Source organism: Tachypleus tridentatus, chromosome 8, assembly GCF_004210375.1.
Source record: "Tachypleus tridentatus isolate NWPU-2018 chromosome 8, ASM421037v1, whole genome shotgun sequence".
Classification (NCBI taxonomy): domain Eukaryota; kingdom Metazoa; phylum Arthropoda; class Merostomata; order Xiphosura; family Limulidae; genus Tachypleus; species Tachypleus tridentatus.
The window spans coordinates 43,031,798-43,056,649 of NC_134832.1; the positions used below are offsets into that span (position 1 = coordinate 43,031,798).

Below are 24,852 nucleotides of genomic sequence, written 5' to 3' on the forward strand. Positions count from 1 at the left end.
GCACAATGATATGCTAACTTTTCAACGTCTAAATCATAGCTTCAATATTATGATTGTTAAATGTATGCGGGATCCACGTGGACCCAACATGTACTGAAAGGTGGATATTTTAATGTGTGCTGATGAAGTTTAAGTAGAAATACTGTTATTATCTTATAAGACTATTTTGCTAAAATATTTTTTATGATTCTTAATTTTGAAAATTCCAGCAAACATGCCTCAAAGTTAATTTTGCTCAAAAGAATAAAAGAAAAATACTAAGATGCTCAGGAATTTTCAGTTACCTATCAGATGTGCTGCATATTTCTAAACTGCAATGCTTTAAAGCTTTTTATTGTTGAGACAAAAGCATGTATCAATTTTTTTTGTCTTCAGTATAAACTACAGCAGGTACACATGGGTTTACCTGTGTTTTTGTTCTTTTACTTTTATCTACTTTTTAACAACACTGTGTGTAACAGGATCAGTTCAACAGTTGGCTGTTATTATGTCTTCCAGTTGATAAAAAATAAAAACTATTTCATATCAAGTGTACATTCATCTTGAATGCATGAGATTACTTCATGTTTAAGACTTCACCATTGTGAGATTCCTTAGATAAATATAATGATTGTTGGAACTTAGGTTAGAACTACTCAAATGGGATATAATTCCTGCAATTGATCTTGCAATTTATGGTAATTTATTTTTGATTAGTGGCTAATCATTGCATATTTTGATTATTGTGCAAGTCAAGAATATAAAAGAAACTTGTAGTCATTTGTTACATGTAATACCACTGATAACTATAAAATGAATATTGGAACATAAGTAAATTTTCATTTATATTATTTTAGTAATGTAGCAAAGTAATAATATTATATGCCAGATGGTTCTGGAAGGTGAATACATTTTATTTCTAAACTAATTAGTTAGAAAGTACAATGTAATCCACACAGAGAGCAAAACTCTACTTATGGAAAGTTATGAATGAAATCAAACTAAAGAAAACTACATCTTTGTTTTATAATTAACATATATAAAATTGTAACAGATGAATTACTCTAAATAAAAAATGCAATAATGAAAGAAAATAACTTTTAAAGATAACAGTTTAATTTATTAACTTTTTTTCTTAATGGGCTACTGTAGATAAGAACATATAATTATTTTGGCCATTTTGTTTGTAAATACTGATTTAATTTATAAGGTATATTATCATATTGTGTGTGAAAGAAAATATGTATATTTTAAATAACTCTGGAAATATCTGTTGTAATGTTTTGTTTTCCAGCTACAGACATCCTAATCTGCTTCCACTCCTTGGTTATTCCTGTGATGGGCCATCTGCTTGTTTGATCTATGCCTACATGAAGAATGGATGTCTCTATGATCGGCTTATGTGTAAGGTATAGCGATATATTAATCAAAACAAGTTAGGTAACAGTAGGTAATTCAATTCATCAAACATTCCAGACACCATGGTTAACTAGATTTTTTCAATAAAATCTTTCATTGTCACAGAAATTCTGTTAAATACCACAATATTCTGGCAAGTCAGAACAGTCATATATTAAGGAATTGTCATCAACTGATGAAATGTTGATTTAATGTGGGAATATTTTCTCTTCCTTTTTTTATTAACACAATGTTGTTGCATGGAAATAGATGGGTAATAGCATTTCACTCTCATGAAAAATTTAAACTGCTTAAAGATTATATTTTAAACACTTCAAAAAATTGAAATTAAGGAGTCTGAGTATTTTAACAGAAAACTTCAAAAAACATTACTGTATTCCAGTGTATGTAATAAGTGTCAACAAGCCAACACATGCTACAACAAGTGGTTCAATTATTAATGTGGCAGCTTCACTTGAGTTTTTATATTTCTTTCATTACTTAATTTATTACAACATTAATAAATCTTGATGCAGATGTAGTATACTAGTAATTCTCTCATGTCAATATAAAATATTGGTTTTGATATGTGATTAAAAAAATTAATATTACTTTTTCCATTTTTCCAAAAACTATTATATGGTTTTCCATTATACAAAGATGTGCTCTTATTATTAATTTCTGTTTCTGAAACTTTTGGTGGACTATAAAAAAAAATACTGGGAAAATTTTCACTTTTATGTACATCAATATGTAGAATTAAAGTTCATCTGGAATCCTCCTTGTAGCTAATTAGTTCATTTGCTCTGGTGATCTATGATAGTGAGTTAACTTTACTGTTATGATGCTTATACCTGTTAAAATGTAATAATTTTAAAGCACAAGAATACCCAATAAGTAACTTAATTGACTTTAGAGGAGATGACCTTTTAAGTTGATTGGACTTGTTTTCTCCAATACTGGACAACATTTTTAATTTTGTGGTATCAATTTCTAAATTTTCAATGAAATTAGAAAGAACTTTGTATAATTTTTTGTTAATTTTTTCATGTCATTGCACAGAAATAGGACATGTAGTCTTTTTGACATTTAAGTCCAAAATTAATTCACATTGTGTATATGCATTTGTGTGCAAACTTTTCCACAATATTTAGCTAGCAAAATCAAACATGGAAGACAGATTCTGGGTAGCCTAAAGTTGTTATCTGTATGGCATAAATCCCCTAGCAAGGTGGGCTAAAATTCACTGAAGCATAATGGAATCTTGTAGTTGTTTTACAGAGCTACTGAACTTGAATCTTGCATCAGATTTTGTTTCTAACCCTCTGGGATTCCAGAAATACCAGTTTTGAAACTGTATTTATATTTCCACTTGCAGATTAGCAGGAGAAGTCTTGGACACATGCTCAGGTATCACAGGGAAGTGTCGTAATTGGGTTTATTTTAATTAGCAGACCCATATAGTGTAGATACAGAAGTAATTGATGTTGATAGAAGAGCTTGATAGATATATTGAGGATTCTGTGTTTCATGAATGAACGTTTGAGCTATTTTGCAGTTTTTTTTTATGCTGTTTGTATGATCTGTTTAGTGTTTCAAGTTAACCACAGTTTTGAAACAAAGAATTTATTAGCATGACCAACTGAACCTTAGTAAAGTAAAGTTGTTTGTATTTTCTTATGAATATTTTCAGGACAACAGTCAAAGCCTTCCTTGGAAGCGTCGTCTGTATATTGCCTTAGGAACTGCTCGTGGTATTAGTTACTTACACACAGCCAGGAAGGAACCATTGGTTCACAGAGATATTAAAAGGTATAGTGGAATAACTTGTGTCTTTTTAGCTTACAGCTCATCAAAAATGAATCAGCAAGTATGACCACCCCCACTTTACAATACACCCTAATCTCACATTTCATAGCTAACTGAAATAAATAAATTTTGTAAAATCAGTCTTCACCAACAAAGAGAAAAAAAATTGCAGTCAAGGCAATCAGATGTTGGTAAATTCTTTTGTGAACTGATCAAAATTATTATCATTCATGAAAGGAATTTGTAACATATTTGTAGAATAATTATGGGTAAAATCAGTTAGATTAATAAACTTTAATATATAGGAAAGCCAGTGCATTTTGGAAAGACAACTTTTCAGCAGTGGCTTTTTGTGTCATGTCGCTTAGCAACAAAAGTATAACCCAATGTTGTTAGTTTACATACTGAAAGTGAAAATGAAATGTATAGACCACAAAACTGTACAAATTTTTGTTAATTTCTTAATTTCGAGTCTCTGTTGATTAAGATGTTTGTTTATATGGGTGATATAATAGAAAATAACTTTAATTTAGAAATTATTTAATTTTAAAATTGAATCAATATTTTTACTTTAATGATAAATTTTATGCTTGGCTCTAGGCTAGGTGATCCCAAACTACCTCTTTATTTTAAGCTTATTTTTCCAACAATCATTATAAGGTTTCACAGCCTCACCTCCCCCTCACCCAACCCCCTTTTGTCCCTCCTGCTAAAATCATAATTGGTAGACAGTAATTGAACTGTTCTATCTGGATAAACGTATTTTGACTTTTATGATTCATCTTATTTTGAGAAATTGTGACATGACACGCACGCACGCACACTGGCTTTTATATAGGTTAGATGTCACTGAGACTGCTAATAATGAATTATGTTAAATCATGGCATCTAGCATATTTTAGGTAGGTGAACAATACTAGGAGTACAGTTGATGCTGTGTAGTTAGATGAGATTCTTAAAACAACTCTTCTTACAGTTTTATGCAAAATTAGTTTGGTTATAAATGCCGTTTTAATGTTCAGCTTTTTTTTTTTTTTTTCTCAGAATCAGGAACCCACTCTCATGAACTAAAAAAAAAAATGAGGGTATATGGATTTGTTAAATACAGCCCCAAGCAGGTTAATAGAACTTGGAGCTTAAAAGTGTTTTGAAACTACAAAAATTAAAAATATATAAGCTGCTTTGTTTCCAATATTCTACTTTCTTTTCTCACAAGATAAGCTTTTCCCATTTTGTTCTGCCCTCCATGTGTGAATTTTTTTAAAGCTCATTCCACAAACCTTCCACACCATCCTATTGGAATCAAAGATTCCAACACATGTCTTGTGCAAATAAACATGCATCATATTTCCAACAGTAAGAGAGCACCACCATCACATGATGCACATGGCTCCCTTAATGCAGGGCCAGATTATTTATTAGGTACAATGGGCAGAGTGCCTAGAGCCTACGAAAACTGTGGGTCCATGAAAATTTTCCTTAAATGTTAATCTTTGATTTAACTTCTATGGTTGGTAGGGCCTACAAACAGAAGGTGCCTAGGCCCTACAATCATCCTTATCTGGCACTGCTTCTGTGCACCACTGTCAAATCATCATTGTTCAACAGTGCTTGAGTTTAGACATCTTTCTTTTGTTCCAATTCTACTACAGAGTAGTATACCTTGGTTTAAGTTGCACTTTATTTATTTTCAAGGAATTTTCATTTCATTTTGAAAGCATATATTTACCTGTATTTTGCTGCCAAATCTTTCACTTATTTGTTTGATGTCAAGCATGAATTTCAAGGTTAACATTACCACTTTAAGTTTATCTCATTTGTCTGATGCCATACTTCAGACCACAAGTACCTGCAACCTATCAGGGGACTGAGCAGCATTTATAAGCAGGGAGCCTCTTAAGCCTTTTGATTTTGTCATGCTGATGAGGATTTCAATCATTTGTCCTCTCCTGAGGTTCATCATGCCTTCCCATACCCTGCTTGATGATTCTGTTTGACCCTCATCTGCTTTTCAAATTTTACTTATCAAGTATTTGATGGTTTGTCTATTGCTCTTTTTTCTTATGGCCCAAGTTCTTCTCTTTTACATGATTGAGCCTCCTAACCTTATTTAGTTTTTCCATGTCCCCTGATATTCAGGTTTGTGCTGAGTATTTTGCCTCCTAGTTGGGTGATTGCATTATTATCCCCCCCCCCCAGGCTTTGGATCAGTCTACTCTCTTTTATTATGGGGTGGACTGTCCTTATATGAACCAACAATTTGGTTCTGGCTGTTTGGGGGATGGGTCCCAAATCTCCCATTCATCTAATAGATGCCCAGTATTCCAGTTTGTTTTACTATAATGACTCTGTTTCAGTAACTTTCCTTGATCCATCTCCTATCTGAGGCTATTCATAAGAACCCTGAGAGGTTTTCTGTGGATGTCCTCTTCCTCCTCACTTCTGTGTTGATCTGTTTATCATCTTCAGCTCTGGGCCTGCAAATGTGGTTTCTTTGTTATTGGAACCTCTTAGGTCATTATGCCATATTATCACAAACCTGTTTTCTAGCTCCTTATCTATAGGATCATCATATGATCCCATTTTTGCAACATTACATATTTGAAAGAATTTCAGTCTTTGAAGTCAAAGGTCATTTCAGTCCAACAACAGTCCACCCTTTCTCATCTAATGGCCCATTTCTTCAAGTCTCAGCCAAGTGTGGCACTGATTCCGTCTCCTTACCCTCTCCTTTCCAGCCTTTGGTTATTTCTTCTTCCCATAGTCCATTTTTCATCATTTTTAACAATTATTCATGGTATGCTAAAAACAGTTCCAGTGAATACCAGATGGGAACTCATCGAATTACCTTCATTCATCAGTGTAACTTTTTCATACTTGATGTGTGAGTTCACAGAATATTGTCAGAAGATTTCATTGAGATGTCTTAGTGCAGTTCACCCCTTTAATTAGATGCTTTAATCCTATCCTCTTACAGATTTTGGTACCTGTAGGCTTGTTTTGGACATCGAGTGAGCCATTCAACATAAGTCCTTATACAGGTTTGTGGTTGTTGACCTTCCTTTCTCAATTCTTTACTCTGTGTTGTAGGTCATAGAAGTTATACATGGATTCTTTCCATCTCTGTCCTGGGCATTTCCTCATCTTGTGATGGTGATATTATTGACCTTTTGACCAAGCTCACAGTTATGGGAGTTGATTGCATGAGAGGGACTTCTTTCAAATGCCACATTCCTGGACCTCTGCCCTGAAATTGGTCATTTTCTCCCATCCTTGCTTTTATAGCTTGAGGTGAAGACTGTATAATCCTCATCCTACCTCACTTGGACATCAGTATTCAGTGAGGAGATCTTTTATTTAGTTGACATACCAAGCACAACCCACTTTGCCTTAATCATTTTACACTCCATAATACATTCTCTTTTACCCAATTTCCTTCTGTAGGATTAAATTATTTAATTATCTAATTAGAATCACTTTCCAAACTTATCTTCTCTCATGCGGGTTTGATCCTTTACTTTTTGCCACATTTGTTCAGAAATGTTCATTGTGAGAAGATACTTGGTTTAAAAGTGATGCAGGACTTCTCAGATCATCTGATGTACAGAGGTATTCTTCAGATGCTTTTGGGGGAGGGTATGTCTGTTATTTCCTCCTCGTTTTCTAGATAAGATTCTAACTAATTTTGTCAGAGGAAGGAAGTACCATATAGGAAGTTATAATTTTATTAAACTTAAAATGTGTTTTTGATAGGAACTTCGTACCTTTCCCAGTTACCATCCTCCTCCCTACAATCTTCTGGTGCTTATATCGTCTGCCAAACTCAATTGATAGTTGCTTAGTGGTACATAAAGGGAGTCACATGTCACAAAACAATGGTGCTCTCCTATTGGTGAAGAGATGATGCATGTTGATTTGCATGAGTGTCATGTTGGAATCTTGATTCCGATAATGGTGGAAGGCTTGTGACATGCATTATAAAACAATTAAAAAAAAAAATGCATATGTAGAGGGCAGCACAATATAAGAAAAAGCTAATCATGTGAGGGGACAGAAGTATCTATGAAAAACACATTTTTCAGTAATTTTGTTGCACAAAAAATCTTGATTTTTAGATGACAACTATATTTTTAGTGCCAATATTCTTTTGGATGAACAAATGAATCCCAGGGTTGGAGACTTTGGTCTTGTCAGAATTGGTAGCAGTGGTGAAAGAACAACAGTTGTTGTAACAAACACTATGAAAGGAACCAGCTGTTATATGGCACCTGAAGCCATGAGAGGTGATGTATCTATAAAACTTGACACTTTCAGCTTTGGTATAGTGCTTCTCGAACTTCTTACTGGGTTGCTACCAATAGATAATACTCGAGAGGAGAGAGATCTGGTGAGTAACAATTCAGAGAATTCTAATGTAAGTTGACATATGATGTACAATATATAACTGATATGTCAGTTTCCTACTTGTAGGCTTTATGTGAATAGGTTTCAGCTGTTTGTTATTTGTGATATTTAATAAGAAAAACAACTTATTGTAATTGAATGTTTCTTTTGGGTTTCCTTACTGATGATGAAATAGTTAAAAATGTTACTGTAATTCAGTCAACAATTTATAGCCAGTATTGAGGATGACCTTCTGCATAGTACATTACTTTAGGGTGTGGTGAAATTGAATACATTTCACATCATTAAATAAACCTAAAAAGTTTTTGTATTATACATTGTAAAACCTTTCTAATGATGTGACATAAGATTAAATAACAAGTTTTAAATGTGTTTTAAAAAATTAACAATAAGAACTTTTAACATTATTACAACAACATTCTACTTGCTTGCTTGTTTTACTCATTTTCTGTGAGTTTTTTAAGCTCCTGTACACATAGGAACTAAATAACCTTTATACTTTTAAGATGATTCACAAAGTGGGATTTTTTTGGCTGACTACTTATAAATTTAAAGCTTCGATTTTCAAACATTATGATAAAAAGTATCATTGTGTTATTTTTCACTCTTAACACCTAATGCTTACCTCAAGATGGCAAAATGTTCCAATATATTGCTGATTTTTGTGGAATATGAACACTGAAATAAGGCATTTGGTGCTAAAATGGAACTTTGAAAAACGTTTTTTGTGCATAAATATTCAAATTTTATGATTGTTTGAAAATTGCACATTTTTCTCTTTACATTCTTGGTCTTCTTTCCTTCTTTCTTTTATGAAAATAAATGCGAAAAAATACAGTTCTTTTATGATTTTGTTGTTTTCTTTTGGGATGGACACTTGTGTTGATCTTTGAAGAAGTCCAGAATTTATAATAAAACACTTTTTCAGCTGCTTTCTGTTTCCTCTTTTTCTGTTTCATTTGACTGGTCTTGATTGTTATTTGTTTCTCATCAGGAAACTCTTTGATGGGGTTTGCCTCCATTATCTCATATCTTTCTTATAGAATATTGGTAGAATTTTAGTAGGTTCAGGAAACCCCAGATTTAATTTCATTATGCTGTGAGAGAGTCACTGCAAAATAGTTTGGTCTTTTTTTTTTTTTTTTTCCAGAGAACAAATTGTACCATGGAAATGTGCATTATGTGTTAATATGCTCTTTATCCTCATGACAATACATTTACATGTAGGTTGAACTTTAAATAATTATTTAGTAATGTTCTTGCATTGTTAAAAATTGAATGGTCATTCACAGAGCATAGGGGGCAAACACATGCACACACTTTTTTTTTCTCAACTATTTCTTGTTAAGAAAATGCTTACCTCATGTTTTCTTGTATTAGGGTTTCAGTCATAAATCTGAGTAGAAAGACAATACATATTTGGTTAAGAAGGAGGGAAAGGAGGTGTTGTTATAATGTAGTACCGTGTTTACTCGCTTATAAGATGGGGATTTTTCCTCGAGATTTCGGGCTCAAATTGGGGGGCCCGTCTTATAGGCGAGGTCTACAGACATAGAAAATAAATTTAGTTCACTCAGTTTATCAGATCGTTCCTCAAATGCATAATTTGAATTCCATTGGCGGCAGTGAGGATGATGAACTTTCAGTGAGTTTCGCTCGGCAGAGATGACGTAGAGCAGGAGGAGAACACGGAGGAATGTGACCTCTACAATGATGGATTGTCCGAGGAGCAGTTTTATGAACTGTTTGGAGATAGCGACAACGAATAATTTGAAGGCTTTTGAATTTCATAACTTGCATACTGATTTGCTGTGTTCTATTAAAGTGCAGTTTGCGTAAACTCTTTTAATACTTTGAAGAAATGTGGTTTAAAAGTTAGCATAAACGTACTTTGATACTGAAATATGTTGTGATAAGTTTTGTGCGTTAGATTGTTCTTTGTTATGTGTTTTAAATATGAATATTTATCATACAGTAAATAAAATAGTTGATGAAATTCCATTAAACGCTTGAACACAGAGTTTGGATTTATTCATTTATTTTCACTTTTCTATCTCTTCTATTTTTCTCCTTCTAATCTGAAATCGAAATATCGTATACGAAACCCAAAATTAGGTTTCTATTAATTTCCATTTTTTCACTTTTCTCTCGTTACCTGCTTTCCTTCCTTCGTCTTATAAACGAGTCTAAACAGAATATCGACAATCTCTCAGGTGAAGTTGGGACCCGTCTTATAAGCGAATCGTCTTATAAACGAATAAAAACGGTAACCATGTCAGTGCACCCTCAATAAAGTAGTTAAGAAACTCAACAAAAATAGTCAACTTCAAGAATGCAAAGTACAGTAACATTTCATAAGCACATGTTTTCTGTAGGGATTTATTGCATAGTTTTCCAGAGGTTGAATTTAACATAATTTATACGCTATTCAGTAGAGTCAGAAATGTATTATTGCTGTAGAATGCCTACTTGACCATCAGTTTTAGCCCTATCTTTGTAATGTATTGCCACTTAATGATAATGAAAGTTAACTCTGAACTTGAAATAATAATAATAAACTGTTGAATCAAATGACATGAAACTTGACAAAAACTTTCAAAAGTACCTTAGTTCTATATTTGTTATTTTTATACATTTTGAGCCTTCTAAATGGTACAAACAATCATGTACTAAACAGCTAGGACAAAGGTTACCTGTATCGCAGGATGGCTGGTATGGTTATTAACACTTTTAACAAAATAAAGCAGAGAATAATGTTTTGACCTTCTTAGCTCATCTTCAGGTTAACAAAGAGTTTGCAACTGACCTTTGCTGGGCACACGTCTTAGAGACAAGAGTGTAAACAGTTGCAAGACTGTAGAAGGCAGTTAAATGTTAGGTTATCAATTAGTGTAGGTGAAAGGATGTTTCTTTATGTGCTTAAGGAAGTGTGCATGAAAAACAAGTATGGACCACACTGGTAACTCTAGTGATAAATATTCACACACACATGCACTTTTATAAGGATATTTATACATTTGTATATATTAAAAATAAACTTGCATTTTCATTGCATGTTGCTTTCTAGTCATTACTTTTGATTTGTTTTTGTACCTGTTCTTAGCTAACACATATTCAGAACTTTGAAGAAGAACTTACAACTTTATTAGACATCAAAGCTGGTGAAACTAACAAACAAGTTGGAAAAGAAATGTTTGACCTGGCATTAAAGTGTTGTAGAGACAGAAAGAAAGACAGACCAACAATGGTTGAGGTAATTATAGCTTAATAACAGTACTGACTACTTGATGGCATTATGTTCATTAGTTAAAATAAGGAGATCACCCACAGCTATAAAGTTCCAAGGGAAGCTGAAACAATATTATGGAATATTTGAAAGTTTATGAAGAAACTATACAATTAGGAACATATACAGAAAGTGATCTTTGATGAGAAAGACTTAAATTGTGGCATACCATCTTCAATCAAATGGATATGGGAAAAATGGGTATGATTAACATTTTACCTTGTCACTAGAAGTCATCCTCAACCTGGAATGGCCAGGTGGTTAGGTCACTTGACTCATAATCTACAAGTTGAGGATTTGAATCCCTGTCCCACTAAACATGCTCATCTTTTCAGTTGTTGGAGCATTATAATGTAATGGTCAATTTTTTAGTAAGAGTAGCCTAAGAGTTGGCAGTGGATGGTGATGACTAGCTACCTTCTTTCTGTTCTTGTGCTGCTAAATTAGGGGTGTCTAGTACAGATAGTCCTCTTGTAGGTTTGCATGAAATTCAAGAAACAAAACAAACCTATCATACTTCGAACATAACAGATAATATCAAACCACCTTGTGTGTTAATATTACCACTGTTAACCTTATTATTATCTTTACATGAAATTCAAAGCAAACCAAAGCAGAATGATCAAGCAAATTTCTCTGCAGTTGTGGAGTCATTAAGAGATATCTTATAAATAAGAGAATGGATGTTATGGATTGTCCAGGTCAGTCATCTGATGTCAATCCAACTGAAAATTTTTGGGGACTGAGTTAAATGAATTAATAAAAGATCACAAGCCAGATATGGAAGATGAACTTTTTGAAGTACTAAAAGAAGGATGTCAGTCAATCACTTAGGAATATCTGCACAAACTCACTGAAAGCATATTGCATCAACATGAAGCAGTACTAAAATCCAAGGGAATGCCAACTAAATATTAACTTGTGAAACTGGTTTGTGTTATTTTGAGTTTCAGGTATTGCAGAGAAACTTGTTTCATCATTTTGTAGGCTGATTGGAATAGAAAAATCTAAGAAATTACAGTAGTTAAACAACACATTTTATGAGAAAATGTAACTGAAATGATGAAAAGTTCAGGTGTATACAAAAGTCAGTGTTAAAATTAGGATTTGAGATCATATTTGAACAGATCTCATCGAGCACATTCTAAAAACATATTTTACATATTTTTCTGTTATCTAATAAAATATCTAACAAATTAACAACATTTTAATCAGAAGCTGAGAATGAATAAGATTTTAACATTTTTAATACATTATGAAAGATGTTTTGTTTACAGGGTAATCATTGGAATTTTTAATAAATATACTAACAAAGAGTCATTAAAATCTTGTATTAGAGCTTAACTAATGTATGAAAAAAGATAAGATATTAGTTTTGTTGATGTATTGTTGAAGAAATTAATCCTAGGATGGATACCATAAAGAAAAACTTATTTATTCATCCCTGAAAATATTCTTGGAACCTGTGAATGTCATTTGATGATTATTCTGATCCTACACTACTTATTTTTCTATGTAATTAATATTTAACCTTTTTCACTAAAAATTTTGAATCTCTCTTGTCTTTTTATCATATCAAAAACATGCAATTCTGAAAATCCTTTTAGTTTTACTATTGCTATACTGCCTTTTACACATTTTCTGAAGATTATTATGATGATAAAGAATACCAAAATAACATAAATAGAAAATTGAAACTAAATGTCTTTGTATAGTTATTATTTTTTTATCTTTTGTAGGTACTTCATGAGCTTGAGGAACTGATAAAACAATAAATTGACAACATATTTGACTGTCCAAGAATTTAGTACACACTGAAAGAGTTACTGGTGACATTACTCAAAACTAGTTTGCAGTTTTTCCATGTATCAGATCAGGTTTCTTATTAACTGTAACATGTAACTGTGGTGCATTTTTCATCAGTAATTAAGACTACGTGAATTGAAAGTGGCTAAATATGCTTTTTTTTATTACCTAAATTACTTTTTCTGTATTCATGATAACATTCTTAGTTTGTATAATGTATTTTTATATCTTTTTTATGTATAGCAATTATCTAATAAATTGTGTCTCTGCTTTTTAATGATTATTATTTTTTATTTAGTACTTTACCTGTGGTGTTACTATAATTTCGTGATATAATCAGTAGTCATAAAGGCACTATTATGATGAATTAATTACCACACCATAAGAGAGCCAATTTTTTAAAACTTATTTCAAATATATTAAAGTTCACATTCTTCCAACTGTATATACTGTTCATGTAGAAGAGCAGGTAATGTGTTGGATCATACTTCTTAATAGTTTATTCTCAACAGTCTTTCTCACAATCTGTTTTTTTCAGGTTACATCAAGACAGTTGATCTGAAAATGGTTATCTGTATTTACACATATCTATGAGAAACCATCAGAAATTTCAAACAATCCCTTGAGTTTTGTACCTACCATTAACAGAAATAATTTTTTATACAGTTCTGTTTAACTTATCAAACTTAGATTTTATAAGAAATATTTTTGTACTGTTTTATACTGTTTACTATACTTTAAAATAAATATAACATTGAAAATCCAAAGAAGAAATAGTTTCAATTTATTAATATTTGACTAATTTGGTTTTAAAAATAAAATTAGATACAATCTACAGGCTGAAATTTTACAGTGTTGAAAATTGTTTAATTGTAATTTTACCTGAAGCTCAGTAAGTTCTAGCTGATTTATCCTGGATGAATAGAAAAGTTTTCAAAATCTGCTTTGTTTACAAACTCTCTGCTAAATGTATTGAGTGCCACCTGTTGCTCAATGACACAGATGGCTGAAAGCTGTTATTGGTTGGAAAAGAAGTCATAGAAAATGATGTATTTTGTGATTACTGGTACATGCATCTAAGTTCTTTAAACATTACTTGATAAGTATCCAGTAATGGAAACTGAAATATATTAATAAACTTTTTAAGGTTTTGAACTTTTGTTTATACATTTAATAGCAAGGCCATCAATTATTATAGCTAAAGCTTATTAAAGTAATCTGAAACTTTGATGGTTTTCATAACAGTATTGTACATTTAACCCTCTTTAAATGCATTATTTTTCATCTTTTAATGTATTGGGTGGAACTAACATTAAGAGATGATACAGTTGAAGGATCTCTTGGAATATTTTCTGACTTACAAAGTTAAACAATCTTTCACACTGTTGTATAATCTTATTTTTAAACTTTGAAACTATTTAATGAATACAAAAACTTAATGAGTTGTACAACCATTCTAAGCTACAAAATATTTTTTTGAAAATAGAAATAATTTTTTACATTTTCATATAAAATATGGAAAGAATCTTTCAGTTTCATTAAATCTTACATTTAAAACTTCAAAATATTTTGTAGCAGAGAAGGTATTGCAGAGAATGATTATTTCCTTTCAGATGTAGAAATAGTTATTCTGGAATTGGAAAAATGTAGTTTTAAAGTATAAAGCTACCAACAAATTCTTAAAACAGCTTTCAGGTTGTTAAAAATACATTACTTAGGCTAAGATTACATTTATGGGTACTTAGATGAAACCGTTTTTTTTTTTTTGTAGTTTTTTTGATACATCCAAGAACATCATCTTATATTGACACCTTAAGTTTTATTTAATTTGCTCAACTGATTGTTAAAGCATTTTATTTTTAAAAATTCTCCTTTCTCAAATAACATATATGACTTTGGCTTTTCTTGCCTTTAAAACTGAAATATAAAGGCCAAGCTGAAATAAGAGCTGTAAATGGTCCTATCATGAAAGTTTTTGGAAATTATACTGAAATAAAGTTTATGCCTGCATTTCTTTTGCATTAATATGGCCAGATCCTATACTTAGATCATAAGAAATAATGATAATTGATTTCTTAGTTATGGTAACTGAACATTTGTCCATAAAATCCAGTTAGTTTGTGCATTTTGTGATCCTAATAACAGACTTTATAGATTCTAATAAAAAATTACATAAGCCATCTAGGCATGTGACATATTTATATATGAAATAAACTACTTGAACCCAGCATGGCCAGGTAGCTAGGGTGCTTGACTTGTAATCTGTGGGTCACAGGTTGAAATCCCCCTCACACCATACATGCTCACCATTTCAGCCATGGGGAACATTGTACAGTGATGGTCAATCACACTATTCATTGGTAAAAGAGTAGCCTTAATGTTGACAGTGAGTGATGATGACTAGCTGCCTTCTCTCTAGTCTGTCACTTCCAAAAATAGGGACTGCTAGTGCAGATAGCCCTTGTGCAACTTTGCACAAAAATTCAAAACAAAACAAATTACTTAAACTTTTGTGTTAACAAAATATATTTTCCTAAAATAGTTCTAGAAGTTTGTCTCATGAAATAAGACTAATTTGGAGAAAGTTGAAAGCTGGGGGTGTTAATTTCCTATGATCCTCCTTCCAAAAAGAAAAGTATATTGGAATATGGAATAATACATATTCATTTAAGTTTAATTTCTATATTTTTAAATATTAGATGTATACATGATAAAATTGAGCTCTTGAATATCCACTAGAAGCATTGTTGTTTAAAGTGGTTCCAGTTGTCTTACTGAACCACAGAAACCTAAACTATCTAATGTATTGTATCCATTAATACATTTTTTAAAATTGATAAATTCTCTTAACATTATAATAGGCTGAGAACTGATAACATAATCAAGAAAATGAGATGGAGGTAATAATGTATATAATATATATTGTATTTGCTCTTGGTTTGTTTTATGTTATTGAAGCAGTAGGTTTGCACTATCGTTAAATTAATTTTCTCAACCATTATCATCAGCATCTGTATCAGGAAACATGTCACCCTGTCAACTTTCCTTTCTGATTTCTGTGTGGGTTAAAGAAATCAGGGATTTAGTAATTACTGTATCCAGGAGCTTTCAACACCAAACAGACTTACTGCAATCCTTGAAAAATTTTATTTCAATGAAATATGCTAGTTACACTCCTTTTGCAGAATGGCATCTTGGTTTTCATTTCTTGAGGAAGATCTGACACATTCATATATTCTCTATCCATAATAGCTACATTATGTGGTTATATCCAATTGCTAACATTTTGTTATGGTTCATGCTTGTAAATACTGTAGTTTTGCCTCTCCAATAAATGTTTAATTCTCATTTCTTTATACACATACATGTGTGATATAAAAACTAGGATGACAACATAATTTTTCAATTTTGCCAGAAAGTCTCATAAAAAAAAGTTTGATATGGCTAGTTTTCAGTTTTTATGACTGATATGTCCAAACATAGGACAAATAAGACACCAAACCATACTAAGGCAGTATAATTATTTTCTTTAAAAGCAACTGGATATCATGATATGTAGATTAGTATCCACTAACAACCTACAGGTTGTAGAATCAAAACCTGTCACTGAACATGAATGCCCTTTCAACTGTGAAGAAGAGCAATTAAAAACAGTAATAGGGATATTGATGAACATTCAGTTTGTTGGTCTGGCACACCATTGAAACAGGATATCATAGGAATCCCAAAAATGTAATTGTTATGGAGTAAAGCTAGTTAACAAAAGTAATGAGGATATTGAAAATCATTCAGTTTATTGGCTTGGCAAACCATTGAAGCAGGAGATAATACAAAACCTGAAGAAGTAGCTAGTTAACAATAGCAATAGGGGTATTAAAGATCATTCAGTTTGTTGGTTTGGCAAACCACTGAAACAGGAATCCCAAAGAGGTAATTGTTACAGAGTGTAGCTGGTTTACAACAGCAGTAGGAACATTGAAAATCATTCAGTTTGTTGGCCACACAAACCATTGAAATAGTAGAGGACATGAGTCTTAAAACTATAATTGCTATGGAAACTAGCTAGTTAACAATAAATATAGGGATATTGAAGAACTTCCAGTTTGTTGGCCTGGCAGTTATATAAAATAATAGGTAGCCATAGTAGCTTTGTTATTAACAAACGATCCTTTATGACATGCATTTTTGAAGTCCAGAATTATGAAGAGATTTCTGTTGGATGAAGTTCATCAAGTTAAGCCACGGACATTCTAGTCAGGTTATGACATTTTGAAGCCTAGAATTAAGGGCAGATTCCTGTTGGATGGGACGTCATTAAGAGCAATACAGTAGTTTGGTAATGTGTAAAGTCTTTTTTTGTTTAGATTTTTTTGTGAAAGTTTTAAAGTAATTATCGTTGTTCTATGTTTGTCTGTTCAATTAATTTGTTGTTAGTCCTGATTTTTAAAGCAAAGATACTCATTGGTCTATCTGTATTCTCTCCACCGCTGTTTGGTTGGTCATTTTTTAGCAAAGTTACATTTGGCTATTTGTTTTGTCCACCGCGTGGAATTGAATCTCGGTATTAGCGTTGTAGGCTGTAAACTTACTGCTATCACACACCTGCTGGGAAACGAAACTCGGAGTTTTTGCCTCAAACGTCTGTAACTTTATCGCCAATCAACGAGGGCACTTGAAGTTATGTACAGATGTTTTAGGTAAGTTTTGTCGAAAAACTTAGATTTTGTTGAATGGCAAATTACTTACGTTTAGTCGTCGTAACCAGTTGCTAAAAGTGCAGAACAGTGGGCTCCACCCAGTTACACTGTGTATATAAATGAATCCACTGAGTAACTTCAGTGAAGTGGAACAGTACATACAGTTTGACACTAGAGTTCTCTGATGACATACTGTTAAGACTAATATGTTTTTAGAAGTACTTGCAACTGGAGTAAGAACACACTTTGATCCTATGTCACTGAGAGATCCATATATACTATGTTCCCAGAAATGTGTTTGTTTGTTTTATTGTTAAACACCAAGGTACACATTGAATTAACCTTTTCGATTTACCACAGGTATCGAAACCCGACTTTTAGCATTGTAAGACTTCAGATTTTTGAGCTACTGGGATATTCTGGGGCAATCTTTTGAAGCTGAGGTTGATTCTTGATCTATCTGTATTGATTATTACATTCATATCTTACATTTTCAGGATTCTTATCAAGAGACACGTTTTCCTTATCTGTATGAAATGATTCGTTTTCGAATCTAATTAGTTCATAGTTCACAACATTGGTATCAACATACAAATACCTTAATTCTGTTTAAAATTTGTGATTATTAATTGCACTATGACAAATAAATCAACACTTTAATCTATATGAAATTTGATAAAACTCGCATCAAACGTTTTTGTTTTATCTCGAGTAGAATACCATGTTTTTTTCCCCAAGAACAAAACCAGACATCATAACAGTCTTGTTATCTCCTTGTAAGATTTCGAGCTCCTTGCTTCGTTTTAGACGCCGGTGTTAAAGTTCACTTAAGTTGCTCTCCCCTAGGATCATGACAATAAGAATGTGCCTCGTAGGTTCGTAAATCAACTACCAGCAAATAATTCGGACTTGAGTAAGTATCCTAGTGCAATATGTTACTATGATTGTTAGGTAAAATATTCGTTTTAAATCCTAAGATTCAGATGTGGTGTAAAAATGATATATTATTTTAAATACAAGATCCCATTTTAGTTAAGTGTTGGGTGTAAGGCGTACGTAAGTAGTTACACGTCACTTGATAAACATCACCGTGCACTGTGGGTTTCTAAAGAAACGTTTAACTATCGTCTATATAAAAGTATACATCATGCACACTAAACCTAAACTGTTACAGAATCCTTATTAACAAAGGAATTTTGAAGGCTTACGAAAGGAGGATTGTGATTTTATCTGATAGGAGATCAGTTCGATATATTTTGGAAACGATGATTTTTTGCCTTCTACAACATTTCAAGAAAAATAAACGTGTAAAGTCATATAAGTCAAAACTAAGGAAAACATTTTTACTGAAAACGTAATACATGTTCTACTGTAAGAGATATTTTGGGAGTTTTAGAGATATTCATTTCATCAAATTAAACTTTTATTTCCAAACATCAATTCCAAAAGTAATCTAACTTTGCAAATAGGGCAGTATTTCAACATAGTGCGTCTAAAAACTACTGAAAATTTACACAATATCATGTTTTACACTTAAATATAAGAGTTTGTTTCAGAATTCTGCCTAAAGACACACAAGGGCTATCTGTATGTAGCCCTTAATTTTGACCCGGTATTGTAGATGCAGGAGAGTAGACGTTTCATGATAATAGTTCAATACAGTGTTACCAGCAACGAGTATTATATATGTATTATATGAGTGTTCCCATTAAGGAAACAAAATATGTGTAAAGGACAGTGTTAGATAATGTTGTCTTCCTTCCCATCTGGCCCGGCATGGCCAGGTGCTTAAGGTACTCGACTGGTAATCCGAGGGTCGCGGAATCGAATCCCTGTCACACCAAACATGCTCCCCCTTTCAGTTGTGGGGCGGTATAATGTGATAATTAATTGTTGGTAAAAGAGCAATCCAAGAGTTGGAGGTGGGTGGTGATAACTAGCTGTCTTCTCTCTTGTCTTACACTACTAAATGAGGGATAGCTAGTGCAGACAGCCTTCGTATAGCTTTGTGCGAAATTCAAAGAACAAACCAAACACTTCCTTCTTTTATTAATCCCTAATGACCTCATTAGATTCTCTTTACATACTTTGATTTGTGAAAGATAATAACTGGCTCATTCAACTGATGAAGTTTTCATGTCTTTAGAATTCAAGGCATGTATACCATCGGATAGTTTTCAGTTATTATATCAAGAATTATAGAAATGAAACGAGCTGATTCTGAATGATGGGTGCTAACACACACAGAGGGAAAGATGATTCGTTATTAATAGCCAACTCAAAACCTTTGTTACTTGTAACGACTACCATATATGTATATATATGTCAAGAGCTTAGTTAACTCAGTATCGTTGTTACTAGCAATGGGCACTTTATTTTCTCGAAAGGGGACCGAATGTCACCTGAAAATGGCGTCACAAAGGGACGTTTACTATTTCAATATGTTCTGTCGTGACGTCAGTGAAACGTGTGCATGGACTCAGTAGACTACAACAAATTTTGAAATATATACTTATAAAGCAAGAAATAAAAATATTTGTTACTCTTAATTTTTGTTTTATTTATTCTTCAGAACATTTTAAGGAACCATACAAAAATACATCTAGTATACGTATGCATGTATTTCGTAAATAATTAATTTAAAACCCCTGTCACGAGCTACAAGTATTTTATGTTATGAGATGTCAAGTGACGTTCGCTGAAACTAGCAGCAAGCACATTATGCATGTTTTCATTATATTATGTTGCTATGAACGCAGTCGTATGTGTTAAATGAGTGAACAAAGCATAATAATTTGGTAAAGGTTACCAGATGTGCTGAGCTGAGGTTTGAATATTGTACGTCTGCGGGTAGTCAGTTGATCTATTATTATCAAATATCCATTAACGTTGTAATCAATACATTTGTTTCAGTATACTGTGTTATTCTCTTTCTAGGCTAAGTCTCTCTCTATATGTGTGTTTGAGTATTGATGTTTGTCTACCCAGGAGGGTCAGGTTTCTTTAACCTCTTCCTCCTTCCATCAGATTTTGGTTGTTTTTTTGTTTTTCTTTCAACAGTCTAGCGTGTTTATATATGGTGCACGAGGATCCCTTTCAGGGCAATGTCCATGCACGATCTATACATACACTGATGCAAATAAAACATTTCTCTCATAGTTCCATAGATTATTTGCACTTTCATCAGTTAGATATTAACTAGAAAACGTTTACATAAAAACCCTTTCAATGTTTTGTAATTAATCTCTAAACTAATGTGGAGTCTAGTTAATAGGTGGCCTTTTATTATTATTTTTTACATGTTTATTTTTATTTAGAAGGTATATATTCATTGGGGAAAGGTGTTTAGGTCTATCATCATGATGTAAGCAATACCTGTCAAGTTCGTTCTCTGGTTCATCTTTTCTCCAATTTTTATTAAACTAATTTATTTTACAATGTAGGAGTCAATCTGCTATTGTTTCGGAAGATGTTGTTCTAGGTACTTTATAAGCTGTTGTGATTAATGTATTTTATTGTTTGTAGTTTTGTTTGCAGTAGTTTTTTGCTTACATTAATCCATGCAGGAGCTGCATAGTCAATGACAGGTCTAATGTATGTTTTATATATGTTCATAATGTTGTCTGCCGTAGCTCCACTGTTTTTGCCAGTTAGACTCCTAGCATACTTTGTTCTTCGTCAAATTTTTGTTTTACCCAGGTTAGTTTTGAATCAAACGTAAGCCCTAGGAATTTTGCTGATGTATCAATTTGGTGTTGTTCACTATTTATGTAGATCTGTGGTTGTGCTTTTAGTTAATTTTGTGAATACTACTAGTTGTGTTTATTTTGATTCTGTATTTTTGGCAATATTCACTTATTCCATTTAATTGTGGTTTGAATGTTTGTGGCTGCTGGTGCTGGTGCATTTTTCCAGATTGCTACATCGTCTGTGAACTGGGATGAGTATCCATTATTTGGATTTGTTTGTTTGTTTGTTTATTTTTGAAATTCGCACAAAGCTAACCGTCCCTAATTTAGCAGTGTAAGAATAGAGGGAAGGTAGCTAGTCATCACCACCCACCGCCAACTCTAGGCCTACTCTTTTACCAACGAATAGTGGGATTGACCGTCACATTATAACACCCCCACGGCCGAAAGGGCGAGCATATTTGACGCGACGGGGATGCGAACCCGCGACCCTCAGATTACGAGTCGCACGCCTTAACACGCTTGGCCATGCCGGGCCCCCCATTATTTGGATATTTTAGGGGTATATTATTCAAGTACATAATGAATAGGATAGGGCTAACTACCCCTTCTTGAGGGACACCAGCTTCTCGAGTGAAACATTCAGAGAATGTCCCTTCAATATTTATTCTGTATGATCTGTGGTAGGTAAAACAGAAATTAAGAGTATTTGAATTTCGCGCAAAGCTACACGAGGGCTATCTGGGCTACTCTTTCACTAACAAATAGTGGAATTGTGTACTAATGTTGACTTCCAGCCCTCCTTAAGTGGGAATAATTAGTGGGTGTTATTTTGGATTTATCTTAAGACCATTGTTACCAATACAGCGATCCCTGATATAAGGTTGCCGACTGAGGGTAGGGTGGAGAGAATAACTGGCCTACATGATTTGTCTTAAGCAAAGGGCGTAAGAAATTTAGCTGCCTCGTTTATTATACATCTATATTCAGCTCCTAAGTTTTTGCTCTTTTTTTATTTTTAAATCAAACATTTTGTTTTCAGTTGTAGAAACCAAATGGGAAGATCCATGGGGCTAGATGGGGGGGGGGGGGCTAAAGTGGTAACCTTTTCCTGATTAAAAATAGTATTTTTATTTAAATGTTCTGTTATCTATTAATTTTTGTGCAGAAAATGTACAGAATAAAGTAAAGATGTCTTAAAATGTAGTTAACACTAGTCCGTCCATTTCAGTGCAGAATATTAGAACTCGTTGATTTGGGATGAATCCGTGATATCCAAAAAAGCGTGTGTTTTTAACCTATTTCAGGTTAAAACACTTTCCAGATATCTCACACAAATGGGTGAAATAGAAATAAATCTTTTTCCCCTTCCCACAGAAAATAAAGGGTCTACAAGTTCAAGCTTTGGCACATTGTATATTTAAGTATAGAGTGTGTGTTTTTCTTTTAGCAAAGCCACATCGGGCTATTTGGTGAGCTCACCGAGGGGAATCGAATTCCTGATTTTAGCGTTGTAAATCCGTGTTCTAGCGGGGGCGTTAAGTACAATACGTGTGCTTCTATTTATTTAAAAAGAACTACCACTGAGACTTAGAAACGAAAGGTTAAGGTTCTCTAAACACACATATATTCTCTATCCATTTCCGTCAGTCTTTTAAAATTTTACCCAACATAGTCCTGGTCTAGCCTAGTAATTAGAGCTCTCGACCATCAAAATACGGGTCACGAAATAAATTCCAACACCTGGTTTGTTTGGTTTGAATTTCTCGCAAAGCCACACGAGGACTGTTTGTGCTAGCCGTCTCTAATTTCGTAGTGTACGACTAAAGGGAAGACGGCTAGTCATCACCACCCACAGCCAACTCTTGGGATACTATTTTACCAACGAATAGTGGGATTGACATTATAATGCCCCCACAGCTGAAAGGGCGAGCATGTTTGGTGCAACGGGGATTCGAACCTGCGATCGTTCAAACACCTGAAATGCTCGCCTATTTAGCTGTGGGATCGTTATTATGTCACGATCAATTCATTATTCGATGATAAATATTTTAACTTCAAAATGAAGTACAGCTTGCACAAATAATCGTTAAGTAGCTTTGCGCAAAATCTAACAAACAATTTGACGCAATATAAAAAAAGACGGTTTTATTGCTTTCGTATTTTCTGGAAAAACTGGTAAGATATTGAAAACCACCACCTAGTTATTAACAATATTCTTCAGTATATTTATACATATTTATATATAGCTGTCACGTAAGAAATTGAAAGAGATTGTGACAATCTGAAATAAATAATTTATACATTATTTAATAATAAAAAATATTATATGAATATTTCAACAAAATGTAAAGTGAACATTTACAGAATCTTGTGAATGGAGTATCAGTTAATTTCGGACTTTTTAAAATGTTTTCTTCTTCACAAAATAAAGAAACTTAAGGAAGATATTATTTTAAATAACTAACAGAATACCCGTTGGTTTACCTTTTAATATTTTTGTGCTTTATAACAAACAATATTCATTTTTCTTTTCCATTAGGTATGACTGTTTTTCGTTTTTTCCAAAGACCAGCTGGTCATGCTACTACCAGCGTTAAGGCTACTGTATCATCCGAGTCCAGCCGTCTCCTCGTCTCCAACATACAAAGGAGTCGTTGGCAGCGCTTCCTGCGGTTACCTGGACTGGGGATACTTTGTGGTTTATGCTCTGGAATCTTTTTCGCTACTGGTTCCTTAGTAGTTGCACTCTTGCCAGGAATAAACTCCATGGAACTTCTTATTTTTCGGTCATTGTCACAAATGGCGGTATACAGCTCTGTTATTATTCATGCTCGTCAGAGTTTACTTGGAATCCCCGGGGAACGTCGGTTTCTTTTCTTTCGAGCGATTACCGGCGTGATTTCTGTAAATTTAATATATTATTCCTTTCGACTTATTCCTTTAGCTGATGCTTCTACAATTTCTTTCAGTGCACCAGTTTTCGTGAGTATCTTTGCATGTATACTTCTGAAAGAGCCATGTGGCTTATTTGAGCTGGGAACAGTTATTACTACTATAGTTGGCGTGATGTTGATTGCCAAACCATCGTTTCTGTTTGGAGGTGATACTGGAAACTTGTCCATGAAAGACCAAATCATGGGATCCCTCATGGCATTCTGTGGCTGTCTGTCGGTTTCTCTGTCCTACATCTTTATTCGAAAACTTCAAAAGACTCATTATTCTGTAATAATTATGAGTTTCTCATTAGTTGCCATCTTTATCAACTCAATTATCCTAACAGTCATAAACGACTGGTCCTTCCCAGCATGCGGAAGAGATGGCTGGCTTATTTTATTGTTAGGATTTACAGGGATAATTGGCCAGTTTTTTGTTACCGCCTCTTTGAAACTGGAGGACGCTGGGCCAGCTTCCATCGCTCGTGCCATTGATGTGGTAATGGCTTTTATTTATCAGGTGGCGTTTCTCGAAGAAACTATCGAATGGACCAGCGTGTTAGGAGCAGTACTAGTGTGTTCATGTGTGGTGATGATCGGTTGGAGAAAGTGGAAGAAACGCTGAATTTTTTGTTATTACTAAAAATCGTATACCTTTGTATTTTTATTATCATTATTTAGAAGATTAAAAATGGTTCACATATAAGTTCAGTAAAAAGAAATATTGTATTTTACCATATGTAAAAGGTGAATATTTCAAATATGTGATCTTTGACGTTTTATTGTAATTATCATCAAAGTACTGAAATAAAGGAATACAGTGAGGAGAAGTTGGATAAAAGTGCAGA

General features: G+C 33.2%; 2 protein-coding genes across 4 annotated transcripts in view; both read left to right on the forward strand.

Moving 5' to 3' along the window:
- LOC143222288 (interleukin-1 receptor-associated kinase 4-like) overlaps positions 1 to 12,959 on the forward strand; it is a 31,683-nt gene extending 18,724 nt beyond the window's left edge. For 2 of the 3 annotated variants that reach the window (XM_076448607.1, XM_076448608.1), the window contains exons 5-9: positions 1,274 to 1,388; positions 3,071 to 3,189; positions 7,321 to 7,573; positions 10,694 to 10,843; positions 12,616 to 12,959. In XM_076448607.1, the coding sequence (XP_076304722.1) occupies positions 1,274 to 1,388; positions 3,071 to 3,189; positions 7,321 to 7,573; positions 10,694 to 10,843; positions 12,616 to 12,651 (673 nt within the window). In that variant the 3' untranslated portion in view covers positions 12,652 to 12,959. The remainder of the gene's footprint in view (positions 1 to 1,273; positions 1,389 to 3,070; positions 3,190 to 7,320; positions 7,574 to 10,693; positions 10,844 to 12,615) is intronic. The other variant, XM_076448609.1, reaches the window with a different exon arrangement.
- A 5,182-nt stretch (positions 12,960 to 18,141) lies between these two features.
- LOC143222289 (solute carrier family 35 member G1-like) lies at positions 18,142 to 24,834 on the forward strand. The gene is made up of 2 exons (XM_076448610.1): positions 18,142 to 18,292; positions 23,611 to 24,834. The coding sequence occupies exon 2, from the start codon at positions 23,613 to 23,615 to the stop codon at positions 24,627 to 24,629; it is 1,017 nt and encodes a 338-aa protein (XP_076304725.1). The 5' UTR covers positions 18,142 to 18,292; positions 23,611 to 23,612; the 3' UTR covers positions 24,630 to 24,834.
- Positions 24,835 to 24,852: the final 18 nt, after the last annotated feature.